The sequence below is a fragment of the Erinaceus europaeus genome, chromosome X, assembly GCF_950295315.1.
Source record: "Erinaceus europaeus chromosome X, mEriEur2.1, whole genome shotgun sequence".
In the NCBI taxonomy this organism is placed as follows: Eukaryota; Metazoa; Chordata; class Mammalia; order Eulipotyphla; family Erinaceidae; genus Erinaceus; species Erinaceus europaeus.
Genome location: NC_080185.1, coordinates 126,575,248 through 126,597,241, shown reverse-complemented (window position 1 = coordinate 126,597,241; position 21,994 = coordinate 126,575,248). Strand labels below are relative to the sequence as shown.

At 46.1% G+C, this 21,994-nt stretch overlaps 1 protein-coding gene across 2 annotated transcripts in view; it reads left to right on the top strand.

The window, feature by feature from the left end:
- The window catches only part of CLCN4 (chloride voltage-gated channel 4), a 60,234-nt gene extending 58,130 nt beyond the window's left edge, over positions 1-2,104 (top strand). For both annotated transcript variants that reach the window (XM_007517456.3, XM_060183094.1), the window contains one exon: positions 1,865-2,104. In XM_007517456.3, coding sequence (XP_007517518.1) covers positions 1,865-1,955 — 91 coding nt within the window. In that variant the 3' untranslated portion in view covers positions 1,956-2,104. The remainder of the gene's footprint in view (positions 1-1,864) is intronic.
- The last annotated feature ends 19,890 nt before the right edge of the window (positions 2,105-21,994 follow it).

Genomic DNA, 21,994 nt, shown 5'->3' with positions numbered 1-21,994 from the left:
AGCTGCTTGTCCCCATAGCTAGCAATCACTTAATTATTTTTATTTTATTTTAAAAGTTTTACTTATTTACTTGTTCGTAAGAGAGTGCTTTGGCTCTTTTTTTAAAAATTTTTAAAAAATATTTATTTTATTTATGTATTCCCTTTTGTTGCCCTTGTTGTTTTATTGTTGTAGTTATTATTGTTGTTGTCGTTGTTGGATAGGACAGAGAGAAATGGAGAGAGGAAGGGAAGACAGAGAGGGGGAGAGAAAGATAGACACCTGCAGACCTGCTTCACCGCCTGTGAAGTGACTCCCCTGCAGGTGGGGAGCTGGGGTTCGAACCGGGATCCTTATGCCGGTCCTTGTGCTTTGCGCCACCTGCGCTTAACCCGCTGCACTACAGCCCAACTCCCGCTTTGGCTCTTAAGAGAAGCTCAGGCTCCATCAGAAGTCAGACCCGACATAGCCGGTTTAGAGTAACAGCCACTTGTTTTATGGGGACATCTTGAATTTCAGTGCATTTTGATAAAGCTTAGAAATGGATTTGATGTGATCCTGAAACATGGTTCAAGCCAAGTAGCTCCCAACAGCTGGAATGAAAAGCAACCCTTTCTGGCTTGGTCTTCTTTAGTCACCCTCTGCCCAAGGACCTTTTTTAAAAAAAATTTATTTATTTATTTATTTATTTATTCTTGAAAAAGATAGGAGGAGAGCAAGAAAGAACCAGACATCACTCTGGTATATGTGCTGCCAAGGATTGAACTCAGCACCTCACACTTGAAAGTCCAAAGCTTTATTCACTGGACCACCTCAAGGACTTTGTTTCCTTAAATTAACAGATTATTTATGTAAAGCAGTTGTAGAGCTCTAGAAAAATGGAGCAGAAAGTGCAGAGCCCCATGGACCCTCTCTGTTCCCTCATTGCTAACATCTAACTTGAGTGTGTCGTATGTGTTTCTGTCTAAAAACTGATAACGATATTGTTATTAACTAAGGTACAGCTGATGTGAGGCTTCCCTCTTGGTGGGATAAGTTCTGTAGGTTTTGGCAAATGACGAATGGCGTGTATCCATCATTGTATTGCCCTGCAGAGCGAGCGGTTTGACTGAGATAAAGATCCTCTGTGTTCTGCTCCCCCTAGCCATCCCTCCTCCCCCAACCTCTTTCATGGGCGTCATAGTTTTACCTTTTCCAGAATGTCCTAGAGTTGGAAGCACATGGCATTTAGTCTCTTCAGGTTGGCTTCTTGCATCTAGCAGTATGTATGTAACTTGCCTCTATCTCTTCATGACTGATGGCTCATATCGTCCTAGCAGTGAGTAACATTTCATCATCTGGATGCTCCACAGCTTGTTTGCTCACATACCTACCTCCTGAGGAATGTCCTAGCTGATTATAAGTTGGCAATTGTGAAGCCGAAGCGTACATCTTCTAAGAGTAAAGATGTTCTTCTGCATAACTGCTAATTACTGTAATTACTCTTAATTAACAATATCTCAGTGGGTACCATTCACCAGCTACTTCAGTGCAGAATTGCAGACAGGTTTCCATATTCCACTAGCTTGTTTCGTCTCATTAGCCTTTTGTCTAGAACAGTTCCCTGTCTTTTTGTTTGCTATTTATGACACCCATTTTTTCCCTGAAAATGCAGACCAGAAGTCTCCCGCCCTGGATTTGTTGGAATGCTTCATGATTCTGTAGTTTAAGTAGTTTTAGGCAACATTCCAACATAGATGATGCTCCAGTGTCAGTTTCTCTGGCTTTGTTGATGATAAGCTCTACCACGTGGATGAGGTGGTAGCGGCAGTGTGATTTCGGGACAGGTCCAAGTCACTATCACAGGACTGACTGACCCTTTCCCTCTGTTCTGTTTCTTCTCCAGGAGACTTCTAGGCATCATTACGAAAAAGGATGTTCTGAGACATATGGCCCAGATGGCAAACCAAGACCCCGAATCCATCATGTTTAATTAGAAACAATGTGGCCATTCTTTTGAGGAAAAACACAACCTCCGTGTCATTTTAAAAGAAATAAATAACATGTTCTCACCCTAATGAACAGTCGTGCACTAGAAGCAGCAGAAACAAAAGCTTTGTTTGAAATGAAGGGAAGAACGATGAAACCTTTTTTAAAAATTCAAAACAAAACTTGCACACCAATGAGTAGGCATTTTGTAGCTTTAACCCCAGATGAGTTTCAAGCTGTGCTTCTCACTGAGTTTCATAGCTTCCCCAGGGCCTCATTGGTGGATGTAGGTGAAGTAGTGTGCGCCAGGGCATAGGACACAAGCGCTGAGTCAGGAAACATTTGCCCCTTCTGCTCGAGGCTGATGTTCGTGGAGCACGGAGTTCAAAGGGGAAAGAGGTATTCTTTATTTATTGGCTCCTGAAGTTTTGCTGCTATGTGACTGAACCAGACTGTGGACATTCGCTCTCCCTTTGTTAGAAAAGAAAAAGAAGTCCAATGCACACCCTTGTGAAAGCTGCAGGCAAGCCACGGCATCACTCTGGACCGTGTCATTTCCTGCTTCCCTTCTCAGTCTGTTACCTTGCTTGTCAGTTTTGGAACCAGCCTCAGGATCACCTGTGAAGACATTTCTCTCTGGACTACCACCCTCATGGGACCACATGCTAAACTCTTGGAGTGCTTTGTGCTTGCTGTCCAGTATTTCTTACCACACAAAGGGATTTGTTCACCCCTATTCTGAGGGTCTACACCCCCGTCACTGGTTTGCATCCCCACTGCACTCGCTTCACGTATTGGTTGCTGTCACCTGTGTGTTCTCAAGATTTATCAGTCTTGCACTGTCCGTGGGCCACAGCCTGTCTGCTGCCAGCTTGCCCTGAGTGTTGCTTTAATTTCCAGATAGCATTTACAAGAGTCAAAACAGGCTACCTGGTGCTCCTACTTCATTCTCCTCGCCCATCTTATTAAATCTGGCGGCAGAGAGGGTGAGCCGTACGACTTCTCAGTGGGAGCTCCTCCAAATGGGTTGCACAAGAAATCCTCAACTGCTTCTAAATCTGTTCCGTTCTCTTCTCTGTAGTATGTTAAATGAATGCCCCACTTTAATGTCTAAACATGTACTTATAAGCTAGCAATCAAGAAGCACAGAAGGACAGAGGTAAATTTTAGATGGTCAGTCTGAGCACCGGGCAACTCTGTGTTTGCACTTACAATCCACTTCTTCTAGGCAGGACCTGCATCTTTTCTGGGGAAGGAATGGAACTGTGTGAATAGGTTCTGAGTAAGAGGGACTTTCTAGCTCTTTCATACTTCCCTCTCTCTCTTTTGTTTTAACTATTTTATTTATTTATGTTAGTGAGAGAAATGTAGAGAGAATGGGAGAGAGAGAAAGAGAGAGAGAGGAGAGACCATACAGAGCCCTGCTCAGCTCTGGCTTATGGTGGTGTTGGGGACTGAACCTGAGACCTTGGAGCCTTGGGTTCCCGTGCTCCTTGTCTCTCTTCTCATGGAATATACATCTTTGTGCATTTGACTACAAATAAGAGAAACCCCAGTGGACAGTGAAGACTCTAAGAGACCTGGTGTTGCTCACCTAGGACTCTCTTCAGCTGGTGATCTGCTGAGCTCTTGAAGGATCGACCCCCTATGTTGCCACCCCTCCACACACACCATATGTGTTTACCCTTTGCCTTTGGGCTTATTGTGTCCTGGTGACAGGTGGTTTCTGAACAGGAAGAAGGAGGAAGAGGTGAGTACCAAACTGGGATGTCTGTGTGAGGAAATCCGGGTTGTTCCAGAGGCACCCAGCAAGGTGCTGGCAAAGCTCCTGTTTGCACGTGAGTCTACATAGGGAAACATCTAGCTGGGCACATAACTCTGGATGAAATTCGGATGCTCTCAAGAGGAAGGGAGATGGACCCTCCGAGAAGAATGTTCTCTGTTGTGCTGAATGTCCTCATTGTTGTCCTTATCATTGAAGATAAGGACAGCCCTGCCGCTGTCCTTATCTTCCCTACTCTGTCCTTGCTGAACCCTTCCGTTCTCCTTCCAACCAAGTAGCCCCCACCTTCTCTCAGATTTGATATAGATCTCACATCAGAATCCCTCATTTTGCAGCCCTAGTACAAACGTGTTTCTATGTAAGAGAATGTATTGAGATGCTCTCTGGTTTAAGTTGGGTCGTGCTGACTTATGACAATGGAAAATGGCTTTGTAGCTAATCAGCCCCCTCCTAAGTGATATCTATTAGCCAAGTCAGCGTGGAAATATCTGCGATAGGAAGTTGAATCTCAGGCCCTAGGGTGGGATGTCTCTTCCACAGCACTTAAATGCAGAGTCACAGATACAAATAGGGCGGCTTCTATGGGACGTGTGCACATGAGACTGGGTGTTTCTGGACACTAAATCCTGCAGTCTTAAAAATGGCTTTGTGCGGTGTCCTCTAATTCCTCCGTGGCCTACCAAAAGAGCAGTAGTCATGGCTGGGATTTACAGAAGCCAGTGTGCCCTTTGAGCTGGAACAGGGAGCTGCAGAAGAGAGCACGAGCAGTGAATGGGGAGCTGAAGGCCAGGGACCACCCCAGCAATTGCTCCCCAAGTCCATGCCCAGAGTGGCTGAGGGCATGGCTCTGACGGGGCCAAGGTCACTGAGGCCAGCTGTGCCCTCCTTAATGTCTGAGTTTACTGGCAACACTTGGGAGTATTAACTAACCTCATATTGTTTTCTTTTATAAATTGAACTTCTTATTTGTGTTAGGGACCAGGCAGGCCTCCACAGGTCAGGGTGGGACAGGCAGGCCTAAGTCAAGGACAAGGAAGTTTGCAGTGAGGGCTACCAGAGCCTATTGCTTCTCCTATCTCTCATTTCTAATTCACCCATGTGGGTCATGGGTCTGAGTCTCAGACGGTGACAGAGCACATACGTGGCTCTTTGCCACTCTTACCAAAGGACATCGTTTGGGATTGTGAAGGCATTTGCTGTATCCAAAGGTAGAACTCCATCGACTTGAGCTGGTGATCTGATGTGCAAAATGAGTAGAACTAGGACACAGGCATGAAAGAAACTTTTCTTACAATAATAGATTTCTCAGGAGTTGGGTGGTAGTGCAGCGGGTTAAGCGCACGTGGTGCAAAGCGCAAGGACCGGCAGAAGGATCCCGGTTCGAGCCCCAGGCTCCCCACCTGCAGGGAAGTCACTTCATAAGCGGTGAAGCTGGTCTGCAGGTGTCTGTCTTTCTCTCCCCCCTCTGTCTTCCCCTCCTCTCTCCATTTCTCTCTGTCCTATCCGACAACGACGACATCAATAACAACAGTAATAAGTACAACAATAAAACAAGGACAACAAAAGGAAATAAAAATAATTTAAAAAAAATTTTAAAGTGAGTTGTTCAGACAGAAAAGCAACTTAAAAAAATAATAATAGATTTCTCTCTCTCTTCAGAACCAAAGGGTTTAGACGTTTGTAGAACTTTTTGAATGGTTTTCTGAATCAGTTTTCTGTAAATAAACATGAGTACATAAAAAAAGGAGTTCCTTAATGACACACTATTTCCTGCTTTTCCTCTCTTACAGAGGAAATGTGTTGTAGAAAGATGGAACCAAATAAAGAGTAACCCACAGGTGACACGTGAATTTCTTGTCTGTGCTTTTCCATGCACTCCAGCCCATGAAGGTTTCAGGGGAAACCTATTAGGGTAAGGGAAGCATGCTGGAAGAAAATCAATATTGAGCACTGACTGTTCCTCGGAGTAGACAATTGCAGATGTCTCTCTGCACTACTTTGCCCAGACCTGCCAAAGTTGAAGGTATATAAATAGATATGTTTATCATCCTAGCAAGTCACAGAAACCTATGAACATTAGCAGGGGGGGGGCAGTTTATCTCACTTAGGTGAGACACCTAGTTATTTAAAAGGATCAACACGTTTGCACATTCTGCTTGGTCTTCATGCTCAGATGCTGAGCTGGAAAATTCAAGAAACCCAAGGAGTTCCATTGAATTATCACAGTTGTGAGATTATGCCTTCATTTTAATTTCATGTGGTCTGGGTTTCATCAGATTCAACTTCTAGCCTCAGCAGTGCTTTATGGGGGGGAGCCTGTATATATGACCTGGGGAGCCCATAAACGGGCCCCATTTTCACTAGTGTGGCAGTAACTTATTTTTGGTCGAGGTGAGCTGGGAATGGGGCTGCATGCGACTTTTATGAGCTCAATTCACATTTGGTGTTGGAATGACCACATAATAGTGTGTTGGTTTTTTTTTTTATTGTAACGCTGTGTAAACGTTGACACCCTATTAAAAATTAAATGTTTAAACTCTGTTTTTTAACAATTAAACAAGTGCACAGCACTCGAGAGAAGCATGCTGCAAGTGGAAAGTGCGTCACCACCTGTGTGTACACTGCGGGACCTTCGGGAACCTGATGTTCGTATAACTGCTGAGGTGTCTGACCAAGCTAAAGACCCATTCACAAGATGCTCATGCAAAATGGTGGTGTCAGTTCCATCAACTTTAAAGTCTCTGTCCTTAGCTGGTGGGCAACAGCCAAATACAGATCCAGACCAGGCCTCCTGAGTTATGCTTTTCCTTGGAGAAGGCAGACACAGAGGGTCAGCCAATCAGGCCAACTTCAAGAAGTTTTGCAATATTGCAAGACTAGAAGGCAGGTCTCTGGTATGGAGGCTATTGCAAATAAGAGAGTGATGATTGAAGCTTGCTGCAGAGAAATTCTGGAATTCTGGATATATTTTCAAAGCCAAGTGGACAGAGTTAGTTACAGTTCATTTAGGATGGTTTAGACTAGGGAGGCATTCCATTTTGGAAGTGTTACATTGGAAACACTTTTTGGACATTCAAGTCCGGAGTTCAGGAGGATCATTAGAGTTGGTGACGTAAATCAAGCCATTGGCCTATCAAGTGTATCAGAAACCATGCCTGGGGGACAGGGTGGTGGTGCACCTGATTGAGTGTGCATGTTACAATGCACAAGAGCCCCAGTTTGAGCCCCTGGCCCCACCTGCAGGGGTAAGCTTGGTGAGTGGTGAAGCAGGGCTGCAGGTGTCTCTTTCTCCCTCTCTGTCACCCCCTTCCCTCTGGAGATTTCTAGCTGTCTATCCAATAAATTAGTAAAGATAATAAAAAATTTTAATAAAATCAAATAAAAACATGCCCGGAAACTTCCAGAGTCTCAAGATGTCCCAATAGCCAACAGCCAACATTCAAGCAGAATTTCAAAAATGAGTTTTCAGGGATTCAAACCAACCTCGACCCCAGTAGGACTTCAGTGAAATTGAGCTCCACTGCCTCTGAACTGTGTGCATTATCAAAGGGATTTCGTTTCTCTGAGTTCAGGTTTCCCCATTTCTGGAGAGTGAGCCTGGCTGTGAGGATTACATGAGGAAGTCAGTGTACAGCACTGGGCATGGCATACATCATGCAAATGGTAGATATTTGCTCATGTTAGGAAGTCCCTCAATAGTTTAAATTGGCAACTATTGTAACCAGTGTGTTATTAAAAGACATTATATTTGTGCTTAATTATAAGATTCCCTAAAGACAAAATCAGATTGGACTGGTCAGTTCCCTTTGTTTCCAATCCTTTTAAAATTATTTTTTAGGAGGAGAGGCAGAGAGAGAGAGAGAGAGAGAGAGAGAGAGAGATACCACAACACTGAAGTTGCCTTCAGCGTGGGCTTGAATGTGGGTCCCACGTGTACAGGGAAAGCAGTGCAGGATCCAAGTGAGCTATGTGGCCAGACCATTTCCAATTCTTACTGAAGTAAATTTTAAAAAGGTTGAGGAAGGGGATAAGTAGAGTTCTATTTAGTTTAATGGCACCGAAACCTTGGTGGTAGAGCTCTGAGTTGTACACACATATACAAGTGAGAGTAAAATCCTATAACTGTAAAATAGTATAAACCCATGTTCGGGCAATACATTTTGGAGGGGAGGAGAGAAAACAAAGTGAATCCCTATCCAAAAATTCAGATCTCTTAAGGAACGTAAACCAACAAAACTATTTCTCCCTGGCTCCAAGTTAATGGGAAATGAGAAAAACGGCTTGGTAGAAAAGCTCATTTCTATTGGCTGGGTAAGTAGAAAGGCACAAACAGGCATGGGTGCTGGACTGTTTACTGGCTAGTTTGAAATTTGGAGCAAGTGTTGACAGAATGTGAGGCTGTGTGACATCCTCCTTTTCAGATGATTTCAAACCCAGTGTACTTTCAGACAGGGAAAAAAATCTCTGGCTTGGTATATCTCTTAGAGGCAAGTCTCATTAGTACAATTCATGAGATGTTGTTAAAATTCGGAGGCTCCAGCCGGCTGGGCTAGCTTCACGGGCAGGTAACAGAGATGCGGAGACAGCAGCTGGGCAGGGAAGCTGTATTTCTTTATTCAGGAACAACGATTCATAAACTAAACCAAACTAATCACCAAACAGAACTCTGCTGTCTCTTTGCAGCGGCGCAAGCACTCTCTCTTACTCTGCAACTCTCAAAACTCCCGAACTTGGGAACCCTCTGAAACTCTGGTGGGGTTCCTTGGGGCGGGGCCAAGCAGGCCTGCGAAATTAACTGGACTGATCCAATTTTCTTGCCGGGGGAGGGCTAGAACAAACCAATGTAAAGCATACAACAATTCCCCCTTTTCTTTTTAACTAAATGACTATAGTATCAAGGGTGTGGGGTGAACAGAAACATATATCATACAGGCATTTTTAAAAAAGAAACTGGCACAAACATGGAGAAACATGCAAGCAAGTAACAAGAACCAGTGTGCTGCCAAGGGAAGGCCTGAGGGGGCCATTTTTGCCTCTGTAGGCTAAACTTTATTAGCTTAAAAAAACATTTCTTGCCTCTGGGGGGTGTACTTTCTTGCCTCTGGGGGGCGTACTTGCGTCGACGGGCATTTGCATGGGGGCGGGGAACAGCCTAGAGTCCCAAAGGCAGCTGGCTGCAATTTACTTACTATGAAACAAAACTTGTTATTAGCATATTTCTAATAGAGAAGGAATTTGAGACCTTTACATATCAACAACGTCTTTTTAACCTTTTGTTACACCCATTCAAGATGGAGTCAGGAAAGGAAACCTCAGGCATGAGAATAATTAGCATAGCCATTGTGCGATCTACCATTTCTAATAGAGAAGGTAATGGAGAGTTTTACATATCAACAAGTCTATTTAACCTTTTGTTTAGACCAACTTAGTTAAAATATATTGATTGTTAACTAATTTTTACCTCAGACTCTAAATGTAAGTTAATTTTATCTTTATGAGAATTACGTTGAAAACCTTTTTCATTTAACTTTGTCTAGTAAGAATTTGGCCTTAAAGTTACTGTTTACCAAACTTTAAATATACACATAAACATGGTCATTAATACACAAGGAGAGAAACCTTTGTTACGAAGACATGTCATTTTAAACACGAATTTAAATCTGTATTGTCTTAGTTGTTGGGGGGGGCGTTCACCATCTGGAGGTGGCTTCCCGCGCAGCTTCACTTCTAGGAATTGCAGGTTGCTATCTCTGCACAAATCTCTGCGTACTCCAGCTTGTCTGCCTTCAGACTGGACCGGCAGCTGGAGAGCTCGTGTGCCCAGTTTCGGCAGGGAGCCCAGGGGTCCGGGAGGTCCGGGATCGTTCCAGAATTCATAGCAAGAGGGTGGGCAGGCCAGCATTGTAGAAGGCGTGGGCCTAGGTGCCCAGGGGTGGCGGCCATGATGGGCCGCCGCGGCCCTGCCCCATGGCCCTGCCATGTCTGCTGCCCTGCTCGCAGTGGCCGAGCAGCGTGGAGGGATCACACGTCCAGTGCCCTGCGCCACGCGGTGGAGAGCCGGCTCCTGTGGGCTGGCCTGCGTTCTGGCATTGGGCTCCTGCATGGTGGCATCGGGCTCTTGCGTGTTGGCATCGGGCTCCTGCATGGTGGCATCGGACTCCAGCGTGTTGGCATCGGGCTCCTGCATGCTGGCATCGGGCTCCTGTGTGCTGGCGTCAGCCTCCTGCGGGCTGTGGGGCTGCGGGCGCGGTGCGCAGGGTTGTCTGGGCGCAGCTGGCTGGCTGGCTGTTCTACCAGGTGGAAAAGGCAGCTCTGCACCTCGCCTCTTGCCCGCTGGCTCTTCCCAACTCCTCTGGCTGTTTTGAGTTCGCCCAAGCGAGTGGAAACCACAGAGTGGTCAAGAGATAAATGTTCCAGAGACAGCAAAACAGTCTCGTGAAGAAAGAGCCTCAGAGGCCTTTGGAGATCTCTTCACAAGCAGAAGAGAAGGCCATCGTGCATAGGTAGCCAAATTGTCTTTACTTATCTGAGAGATGCGCAGGTCAGGTCCACGTGGGTGCCATTTGTTGTTAAAATTCGGAGGCTCCAGCCGGCTGGGCTAGCTTCACGGGCGGGTAACAGAGACGCGGAGACAACAGCTGGGCAGGGAAGCTGTATTTCTTTATTCAGGAACAACGATTCATAAACTAAACCAAACTAATCACCAAACAGAACTCTGCTGTCTCTTTGCAGCAGCGCAAGCACTCTCTCTTACTCTGCAACTCTCAAAACTCCTGAACTTGGGAACCCTCTGAAACTCTGGCGGGGTTCCTTGGGGCGGGGCCAAGCGGGCCTGCGAAATTAACTGGACTGATCCAATTTTCTTGCCGGGGGAGGGCTAGAACAAACCAATGTAAAGCATACAACAATGAGAGATCAGTCTCACACAGGCCTTGGATGTTTATTATTATCATCATTATTGTTGTTGTTTAAATTTTACTAGACCACTGTTCAGTTCTGATTTATGTGGTATTGGGGATTGAACCTGGGATCTTTGGTGGTTTGGCATGTAAGGTTTTTTGTATAACCATTATGCTACCTCCTTAACTCTTGGGCCTTGGATGTTTTCCTTCAATATTGTGTGCATATACTGAAGTGATTGCTCTGTCTTCTCTTTTATCTCTCTCTCTCTTTCTCTCAATCTCTCTCTCCCTCTTTCTCTCCCCCCACCCCATGAAGCCAGAGGAGGTGAACAAACAAGCAGGGCTGATCTGAAAGGCTGATTTTTATTCCGGGAGTTCTTAGGCAGAGATAATCAGAGTGGCCTTGCAAATCACAATTTGGGCCAGGCAGGCATCTTCCTGGACTTACATGGGTTGAGACAGGACCCAAAGCATCCATGTTCCCTGAGGGGAGTCTGTTGTCACACTGTCCCTGGTCCACTGGCAGTTAATTGGCCAGAAAGAAGCTCCCATCTGTGAAGGCAGAAGGCAGATAGGAAGCAACTATTTTTGGCAGTTCCTCAGCATTGCATTTTATTACAGAAATGGTTTGTTCTTTCTGAATGAGCAATAAGCCGAGAGCACCTTATGGGGCTTTCCAACCTCTTTAGTCAGAGTCTGGCTCACAGAGCCAAGAAGGCCTTCTCTATATGATTCCAGCATTGCTTATGGAACACATATTTCAAAGATGAAACAGCCATCCTTCATCCAAACAGATTCTGCCAGAGAAATTGGAAACCCATCCATAAATTCTCCTGTGGGCTGCCTGACAGGTCGAGTCCAGAGGTCACTCGCTGGTGGTGGAACATTCCTCCCTTCCATGGGGCTCCATGCTCATTTCACACACTCACACTCTCAGGGTGATCCCCCTGTTTCCAGCCCACATTAACTCCAGTTGAAATTTGAACTAGTTCCCTTTGGACAGACAAAAGGCTTCCTTACTGATATTTCTGGGACTTCAAATCAGAGGTCACACTTCACCCTACAAAACTACAACTTTGGGGGCGATGGCACACCTGGTTAAGCACACATAGTAGTAAATGCAAAAACTAGCACAAGGATCCATGTTCGAGACTCTGGCTCCCCATCTGTAGAGGGGATGCTTCCCATGCGGTGAAGTAGGTCTGTAAGTATCTGTCTGTCTCTTTCCCTCCCTATCTTCCCCTCCCCTCTCAATTTATCTCTATCCTGTCCAATAAAAATGGAAAAAGTGGCCGCCAGGAGCAGTGGATTCGTAGTGCAGGCACTGAGCCCCAGCGATAACCCTGGAGGCAAAAACCAAAACAAACGACAACTTAGCTCAAAAGAGACTCAGGTCAGACTGCTTGGGCTAAACCAGTGGTTCTCAAAGTGTGGTCCCTGAACTGCTGCTCCAGGATACTGGGCAATTCGTGAGAGATGCAAATTCTCGAACTCATGACTGGGTGAGACAGAAATTGAGGAGGGAAGCCAGCCACCTGTGCTATAATAAGTTTGCCAGCAGATTCAGGGGCAAGGGGGTCTAAGGAACACTGATTAAAGTGATGAGGAAGTCTCGAGCAGTAAGAAGCCTAGCTAAGGACAGACATGGATACAGACCCACGCACAGGGCAGCGAGGGACAGAAAGGCCTTGCCAGCTTCCGGGGTGAGTGTCTACTGCTGAATCCTCCCCAGGGCAGCCCTGTCCTTAGCAAAAGTGTGTGCATCCCTCAGCTGGTGCTGGCCAGTCAGGATGCCATGCTTTCCTTTCAGTTTTTGTTTTTTGAATGTTCTGGGGCTGTCAGAATCAGGCCCGCTGAAGAAATGGACATTCTTGCATGATTAAGTGGACCTCCCTTCTGCTTGGAACCCAAATCTCATTCTTTGCTGCGATTTCAGGCCAGGTCCTCGTTTTTAATTACATTTCGTATTGAGTTGTGCAGCCACCCCCTTCCCAACACCGGTGGGCCCCCTAATCACTACAGTGCTTTTGCCTCTGCAGCTGGGACTTCGAAGGCCCCAGAAGTCAAATTGTAACACGAGCTTCACATTGTCCCTGAGAAGAAACACAGGGAGGTATCCTCAACAGGGGCCCATCAAGGGGAAAGGACATTGGGGCATATGGAGAAGGGGTGAAATGATCCAACGTGGTCACCCTCAGTCCCTCTCAGAGCCTCTGCTGCCCCTGCCCCACCCCCACCACCCCATGCGCACTGAAGTTTTGCCTTCCCGATTTGCAAACCGCACCAAGACATCCATAATTCAAGGCCTGTGTGCTGGTTGCCCAGAACGAGGGGACAGGCATATGTATGCGCATGTCCCAGGAAGGAATGTTTGTTTCAACCAATCGTTCGCAGAACCTGCTGCCAAAGCGAGAAGAGAAGCAGAGAGAGGCACGCCCACAGCCTGACATGGGAAAGTATAAACAATGATTGTGGACTGCGAGAAAGGGCTGCTGGTGGATCAAATCACATTATCTGATTGGGGATTGGTCTTTGCAATTACTGGACCCAGCGATGTAAGTGCAAAGGCACATGCTATTTTTGAGGTGGGTGGGGCCAGAATGACGGTTTCAAGTGTGCCATTGACATTCAACTTGAACACTGAGAGCCAGCAAGAGCAGGCCTTGACTTACATAGTAGCTCCATCAGAAGTTTCAAAGCATAGTCCCTAGAAGCGGACAAGTCACTTGGGGTCTGTTTAATTTCTTCAGCCCAGAGCTAGTAGAACATTGATTCCTAATGTGGGAATTCAAGATTGGCTCTCGTGGTCAAGTCTCTGAGTCACTCAAGGTCAAGGAGCAATGCCTCCATTATCTTCCTTCATTGTCAGTGCTAGTAGCTTGCATATTGATGATAATAATAATCATCACTGAGAGTCGGGCGGTTGCTCAGCAGGTTAAGCGCACAAGGCGCAAAGCGCAAGGACTGGCAGAAGGATCCCGGTTTGAGCCTCCGGCTCCCCACCTGCAGGGGAGTCGCTTCCCAGGCGGTGAAGCAGGTCTGCAGGTGTCTGTCTTTCTCTCCCCCTCTCTGTCTTCCCCTCCTCTCTCCATTTCGCTCTGTCCTATCCAACAATGATGACATCAATAACAACAACAATAATAACTACAACAACAATAAAAAACAACAAGGGCAACAAAAGGGAAAATAAATAAAAAAAAAAATAATTATCACTGCAGAGTTCTAAAGAATGGATAAAGTATTGAAAAGCCTTTCTTCAGCTGTTATTCGTCAGAGTAAATCAGGAAAATAAGAATTCTGGTAGAGTCTTTTGGAGACACGGAGAATTTCCTTCAAAGGAGACCCATGGCCATCGTGTGAAATGTCATGTAAAATGCTCAGTGACAATAGAAAATGCTGATTGGCTTGGGGTTTCATGGTCTGAGAAGGGCTGCTCAATTGAAAGAGCTTCCAAGGACTGAGTTTGAAAGTGGAGACTGGAGACTCTACGTGCCTTGGTGTATCTTTGATCAAGCTGAACCTGCAAAGAAGTGTGGCAGGTTCTAAATGCCACAGAGATGAATGGCTCAGGAATGCCATGCCCATGACTTTAGTGAACATGTCACATCAAAGGGGAAAACGCCCCACTGACTGGAAAGTTCTTTTGGTGTTCAATGTTGAAAGAGAATAGAAATGAGATTAAATTTCAGTGTTTCTGGATTTGGTTAATAGATTCTCTCTCTCTCTCTCATTTAAATGTAAGAACTTTAAGTAATTCTGTTTACTTAGTGGAAACATATACAAAAGGTGCCTCTAATAACCATGTTGGATGGGGAATGAAAATATAACTGGAGATAAAAAGAGCATCGGAATCTTCAGAGAAGTGGTTCAAAAAGTTCTTTGTAGCGGTGACATCCAAGATGATTGAAGTTCACCAACACAGACACTCCAAACAGGGAGAATTGAGATTTGGAGGCAAACCCCAGGATACTGTTGGCAACTTTACCCCTTTCTTGAGGATTTGAGGAGGCTGAGGGAAAATATTGAGAAATGATTTTGGAAGAGTAAGAAGACTAACTTCTGTTTAATTTTGCTTGCTTTAATTTTAATTATTTCCTTTTTTTTTTCACTATAACCACCAACCTCTGGCTTCTGCTGGGACTAGGGCTTGAACCTGAACCTTTGATGCCTCAGGCATGAAGGCCTTTCTGCATAACCACTACACTATGTAACCAGACCTATTATTATTTTTTTATTTGATATAACAGAGGGAAATTTAGAGTTGAGGGGGAGATAAGAGAGGCAGAGAGACACCTGCAGCGCAGTTTCACTGCTCATGAAAACTCCCACCTGCAGGTGGGGACCAGAGGCTTGAACCTGGGTCCTTGAGCATGGTAATGCTCAATTGAACGCATCACCGCCTGGCCCTTCTATTTTATAATGAGAAGAAGTATGCTACACATACGGGTACTTTGTATTAACTAACAGTCACTAGGCCCCTGCTTCGCAGCTGCTGAAGCAAATCTCAGTTGGCAGATGCTTGCACTGGGTTTCACCCTAGAATGCTCACAGGTCTCCTAGAGGCCCATCTTGTACTGGGAAGAATCCATGCCAATGGTAGCCTCAGCAGTAAGACAAGAGGTAATCTGAACAGGACCAGACTGAGAACCACATCTTGCCGGAGGAGAACTGCTACAGCCAGTATCTGACATTGGGCCATGTTGTTTCTGGCCACTACTTATCCAGAGTGGAAGTCAGGTGAAAAAGATCTACTGAAGAGTTTTAACCTAGACATTGAATCCACGTGATCTTGAGTGCTGGCTCTGCTACTTCCTACCTAACTTGTAACCTTGAGTAAATCACTTAACCGAAGTTTCATTTTACATCTCTGAAAGATGCTAATCCATCTATCCATGTAAACATACTGAGCACAGTACCTGATGCAACAGGAATGTTTCAGATTGTGATCACAGCAGAGACAACTGCCACTTACCAAACCCACAGTTTCCTTTTCTTCCAGGGCACACAGTTAAACTACATTCCCCAGCACCCCTTGCAGCTAGGTTTGGCCATGTGTCGCTTCTAGCCAATGGAATGTGAGCCATAGTGAGACCTTAGAAAATTCCCATGAGACATCGTTTTTACAGCCTTTCACTCTGCTAGCCTAGAAGGGAAATGACCCAGGCTGAAATTGGAAGTCTGAGAGCCTGTGGAGGGGGACTTAGCTGCTCAGTTTACCTGCCCAGCACTGTAAGAAACAAAGGTTTATGGGACCGAGTCATTTCTCTCTTTAGGGTCAATCTGATAAGGCAGCTAGACTACCTAGATTTTACCCTAATCTTATTGTCATTACAAATTGCTAGAAGCATGGGCAGTGGGGCCATGAGCCAGCTTGTACGAGCTCATAGGATCAGTGGTTTTAAGTTTGCTGGGATTTCATGGGTCCTAGCTTACAGTCAGCCATGCGGGGAGGGGCCTATTTACATTGCAGAGATCAGCAGCTATGACAAACCAGGGTGTGTTTGTTTGTTTATTTTCCCTCTCAGAGAACATACAGCAGCACACCACTGACCGGGAATAAATCTTTTTTTTTTTCTCTTTTCTTTTTCCCAAAGCGTAGTGAACCACTGCATTGTATACTTGTTAGACTTGGAAAGAGTTTGTGCTGGAGTCCAGGTCGGGCTTGAGTAAAGTGAGAAAGGAGACATTATGAAAAGGTGAGAGCTCACATCTAGGCTTTGATGGAATATACTGTGAAAGGGGAAGGGCTGATTCACCAGTCCACATCACAGGTATTCTCTAACGTTTCTGGAAGAGGGAAGCTCAGGGGGTTTGGGTAGAGCTGACCCTTCTAGAGACCTAGGAGGAACCCTGCCCTCTTCTAGCACATGCTGGCAGCCAGTACTCCTGGCATCTCTTGGCTTGTGGTAGCACCACTCCAGTCTCTTCTCCATTTTGTCATACGGCCTTCCCCTTTGTGTCCCTCAGACCTCCTGCTGGGAAATTGTGCAGATGCAGTCACATCTGCCATGTTGTCCCCTCAGGCTACTGCTAGTTCCCACGAGAGTTGGGACATTCTCGGAGTGCCTGTTCAGCCATGTTGTGCCCTCAGGGCATTGTCTATTTCCCCCCGCGATATTTGGAGTGCTTTGGTTACTCCTCTCCCCTCCCATTCTCACGAGAGTTATTATCCTATCCTGGAGTGCTATGGTTACTCCTCCCCCTTCCCATTCTTGCGAAAGCTGCTCCTATAAAAGCCCTTCTTCTTCCGCACCTCGCTCTCTTGCCAGCGCTTCACTCCGGTGTTCAGACGCAGGAAAGGTTACTGCGTGAGGTGGCCATTTTCGCTACCTCCACGTGGCCCAACCTGCCTCTCTAGCACCCAACTCTGAGGTGCCAGCGCAAATAAAGATTTGTGTTTCCTCTTCGCTCCGGACCCCCTCTCTCTCTTCTCTGCGGCCCGCGCACAACAACAACCTCCCTCTGCCTTTTTGGAAGGGTACCTGTTATTGGGTTTCAGAGCAACCCTAAATCCAGGATACTCTCATCTCATGTCCTTTAACTTAATTCTATCTACAGAGACACAGCTACCATATAAGATCACATTCACAAGCACTGAGATTGGTGGTAGGAGAGAACCAGAGAGCATCACTCTTGCATATCCCGTGCTGGAGATTGAACAGGGACCCACACTCCTTCAAGTGCTATGACATACTGCTGAACAACCACCTCCCTGGCCACAGTGGCTGCGTTTTCTGAGGGAGCACAATTTGACCCACTACGTGAATTGAGGCTCAGGGAGTCAAGAAGTGCCCTACCATGCTTTTAAGGACAATCCACACTTCTTTTTCTTCTTCTTATCCTCCTCCTCTACTTTCTTCTTCTTCTTCTTCTTCTTCTTCTTCTTCTTCTTCTTCTTCTTCTTCTTCTTCTTCTTCTTCTTCTACTTCTTCTTCTCCTCCTCCTCCTCCTCCTCCTCCTCCTCCTCCTCCTCCTTCTTCTCCTTCTTCTTTTTGCCTCCAGGGTTATTGCTGGTGCTCGGTGCCTGCACTACAAATCCACTGCTCCTGGAGGCCATTTCCCTCATTTTTGTTGCCCTTGCTGTTGTCATTATTATTGTTGTCATTGCTGTGGTTGCTAGATAAGACAGAGAAATTGGGGGGGGACAGAGGGGGAGATAAAGAGATAAAGATAGCTACTCGCAGACCTGCTTCACCCCTTATGAAGGGACCCCCCATGCAGGTGGGAAGGCAGGGGCTTTAACCAGATTGCTTACGCTGGTCCTTGCACTTTGCACCATGTGCGCTTAACCCACCGTGCTAACACCTGGCCTCCGACAGTCCCCACTTCTAAGAGGCTGAGAAACCCATCCCCACCCCACTCTGCATGATTGGCAGGCTTGACTGTAACAGAGAAGAGTGTTGTTCAGATTCTCCAGCCAGCTGTCCTATGGAGCACCACCAGGGACAGCCCTGCAGTTAGATACCAGCTGCTGCTGGCCCAGCTCGAGAATGGGAATGATCATTTCCAATGTGTGCAGGTTATTCATGCCCAGTAGGTGGCATTCAAATTCCCAAAGACCCAACATAATCAAGGCTGATATGCAAGTGGCACACGAGGTAAGCCATGAAGACAACTTTCAGAAGTGTGTATATTCGGGCAAAAATGGATAATCTCTTTTCACTTATTGTTATCCTTTTAAATTGTTGTTTATTTGAAGTATTTATTAATGAGTGAGAGAAGGGAGAAAGAATGAAAGAGAGAGAGGGAGAAAGAGAGAGAGAGAAGCAGAGCAGCACTCTTGCACATGTGATTCTGGGAACCAGACTCAGGACCTCATGCCTGTGGGTTTAGTGTGCTACCTATTGTGCCACCTCCTAAGCCTCTAGTTTAAATATTTACTTAAATATTTAGTGTGGTCTGGGAGGTGGTACAGTAGATCAAATGTTGGATTCTCAAGCATGAGGTCCCAAGTTCAATCCCTGGCAGCACATGTGCCAGAATGATGTCTGGTTCTCTCTCTCTCTCTTCCTACCCCTCTCATTACTAAATAAATAAAATATTTAAAAAAACATTTACTTATTTATATTTAGTTATTTTGTATAGCTATCATGGTTATCACTGGGGTTCAGTGTCTGCAGGATGAACTCACTGCTCTTGGTGGCCATTTTTTCTTTTAAGATTTTATTTATTTATTAATGAGAAAGGTAGGAGGAGAGAGAGAGAACCAGACATCACTCTGACACATGTGCTGTTAGGGATTGAACTCAGGACCTCATGCTTGAAAGCCCAATGCTGAATCCACTGTGCCACCTCCTGGACCATAGTGGCTATTTTCCCCCTTCCATCTCTCTTTCTTTCTTTCTTTCTTTCTTTCTTTCTTTCTTTCTTTCTTTCTTTCTTTCTTCCTTCCTTCCTTCCTTCCTCTCTCCCTCCCTCCCTCCCTCCCTCCCTTCCTTCCTTCCTTCCTTCCTTCCTTTCTTTCTTTCTTTCTTCCTCTCTCTCTCTCTTTCTTCCTTTCTTTCCTGACAGAGAGAAAGTGAGAAGGAAAAGTGAGATAGGAGGAAAGAGAAAAAGAGAGAAATAGAGACGCTGCAGCATGACTTCACCACTTATGAAGCTTCCCCTCTGTAGGTGGGGACCAGAGACTTGAACCCAGGTCCTTGTGCAAGGTAACATGTGCAGTCTACTGTGTGCACTACTGCTTGCCCCTTATTAAGCTTAAAAAATTCTATTGGGGCGATTAATAGTTTACAGTCAACAGTAAATACTGTTGTTGGTACATGTGTAAAATTTCTCAGTTTTCTTTTCTTTTCTCTTACCAGAGCACTGTTCAGCTTTGCCATATGGTGGTACAGGAGACTGAACCTGGGACTTTGGAGCCTTAGGCATGAGAGTCTCTTTGCATAACCATTATGCTGTCTACCACTGCCCAAATTTCTCAGTTTTCTGCAAAACGTTCTAACCCCCCAACTAGGTCCTTCTCTACCATCAGGTTCTGAAGGGCCCTCCAGCTCCTCCCTCCTCACTGGACTGATGACTGTCTCTGAGAAAGTATTCTGTGAAAATATATACTACTGGCCACAGACTTTGTCTGTAAAAGCTACATAGTAAATTGCTGGACTTGGCGATCTAAGAGGCAGACTGGGGTATGTGCAGGCTCTGATATAACGGGGGGGGGGGGGATGTCCTGCCACTCCATTTTCTGTTGGTGGCTGGCTGGCTGGGGAGGCAGGTAACTTTATGCCAACTGCTGACACCTAATGCGAGGGAAGAGTGGCCCCAGGGTTGAGGCATGGGGGAGTGGAGAGTCACGCTGCCTCGCTTCATTCTCTGCTGTAGTGAGTCCAGGCCTCAGTGCTCTGGCCTCTGTTCTGGAATCATCAAGCATTCTTAACATGGGCAGCTGGAGGGTAGCAGGCTGTGCTGTGTTTGCCAATAGCAGAAGCCCCAGCATACAAGTAGACACTCCAAGTATGGGCCCTGAACAGTGGCCGCTGACCCAAGGGGCAGGTTATGGGCACAGAGTGTGGGGTAGGTTCACAGTGCCAGCTCGACTCCCTGATGTCCACAGGCCTCTTCTCAAGTGGCTTGCTGATTTCACCCTGTCCATGGCTTGGCCACATGGTCAACACACCATCAGTCCTGTTCAGGCTGCCATGTGGCCTGCTCCCTGTGCAAAGTCATGCTGCTGAAAGCAGGGAGAGCTGCCTGGCACCCCTGTGTCAGTGTGTCCATGGGTTTCGTAGCCCATACACCAAGGCTCAGAAAAATGGGTGCTGTTAAGCTGCTTTGTGTAAATGAGTGTGCAGGCCACAGAGGACCCTGGAACCAGAGAGGCAGGGGAAATGTTTCTGTCTTTTTGCTTTCAAAGTTATGCTTCTCCACTCCCCTGGAGCCTTGGTCATTTTATTGGAATACATCATCTTGCAAACATGCAGGCACCAGTGTTGTTAAAATTTCCGGGGCTCTTGCCGGGCCGGCTAGCTTCACGGTGGTGAACAGAGACGCGGAGACAACGGCTGGGCAGGGAAGCTGTATTTCTTTATTCAGGAACAACGATTCACAAACTAAGACAAACTAATCACCAAACAGAACTCTGCTGTCTCTTTGCGGCGGCGCAAGCACTCTTTCTTTTACTCTGGAACTCAGGAACCCTCTCCCTTACTCTCGAACTCAGAAACTCTCGCACCCTCGCACTCTCGAACTCCGGAACTCAGGAACTCTGTCACTGGGGAACTCAGGAACTCTCGGACTCCGGAACCCTCTCCCAGGGTCCCTTGGGGCGGGGCCAAGCAGGCCCGCGAAATTAACAGGACTCATCCAATTCTCTTGGAGGGGGAGGGCTAGAACAAGCCAATGTAAAGCATACGACAATTCCCCCTTTTCTTTTTAACTAAATGACTATAGTATCAAGGGTGTGGGGTGAACAGAAACATATATAACCAAAACCAGCATGTTGCCAAGGGAAGGCCTGAGGGGGCCATATCTGAAAAAAAAAACATTTCTTGCCTCTGGGGGGCTACTTGCCTCGACGGGCATTTGCATGGGGGCGGGGAACGGCCTAGGGTCCCAAAGGCAGCTGGCTGCAACTTACTTACTATGAAACAAAACTTGTTATTAGCATATCTACTGCACGATCTAACATTTCTAATAGAGAAGGAATTTGAGACTTTTACATATCAACAACGTCTTTTAACCTTTTGTTACACCCATTCAAGATGGAGACACACCCTAGGTGTGGGCCGGAGAGGAAACCTCAGGCATGAGAATAATTAGCATAGCCATTGTGCGATCTACCATTTCTAATAGAGAAGGTAGTGTTTTACATATCAACAAGTCTATTTAACCTTTTATTTAGACCAACTTAGTTGAAATATATTGATTGTTAACTAATTTTTACCTCAGACTTTAAATGTAAGTTAATTTTTATCTTTATGAGAATTACGTTGAAAACCTTTTTCATTTATCTTTGACTAATAAGAATTTAGCCTTAAAGCTACTGTTTACCAAACTTTAAACATACACATAAACATAGTCATTAATACACGAGGAGAGAAACCTTTGTTACGAAGACATGTCATTTTAAACACGAATTTAAATCTATATTGTCTTAGTTGTTGGGGGGGGGGGGTTCACCATCCGGAGGTGGCTTCCCGTGCAGCTCCATTTCCGAGCAGCTCCACTTCTAGGAATTGCAGGTTGCGATCTCTGCACAAATCTCTGCATACTCCAGCTTGTCTGCCTTCAGACCGGACCGGCGGCTGGAGATCTCGTGTGCCCAGTTTTGGCAGGGAGCCCGGGGGTCCGGGAGGCCCAGGATGGTTCCAGAATTCATAGAAAGAGGGCAGGCAGGCCATCTTTGTAGAAGGCGTGGGCCTAG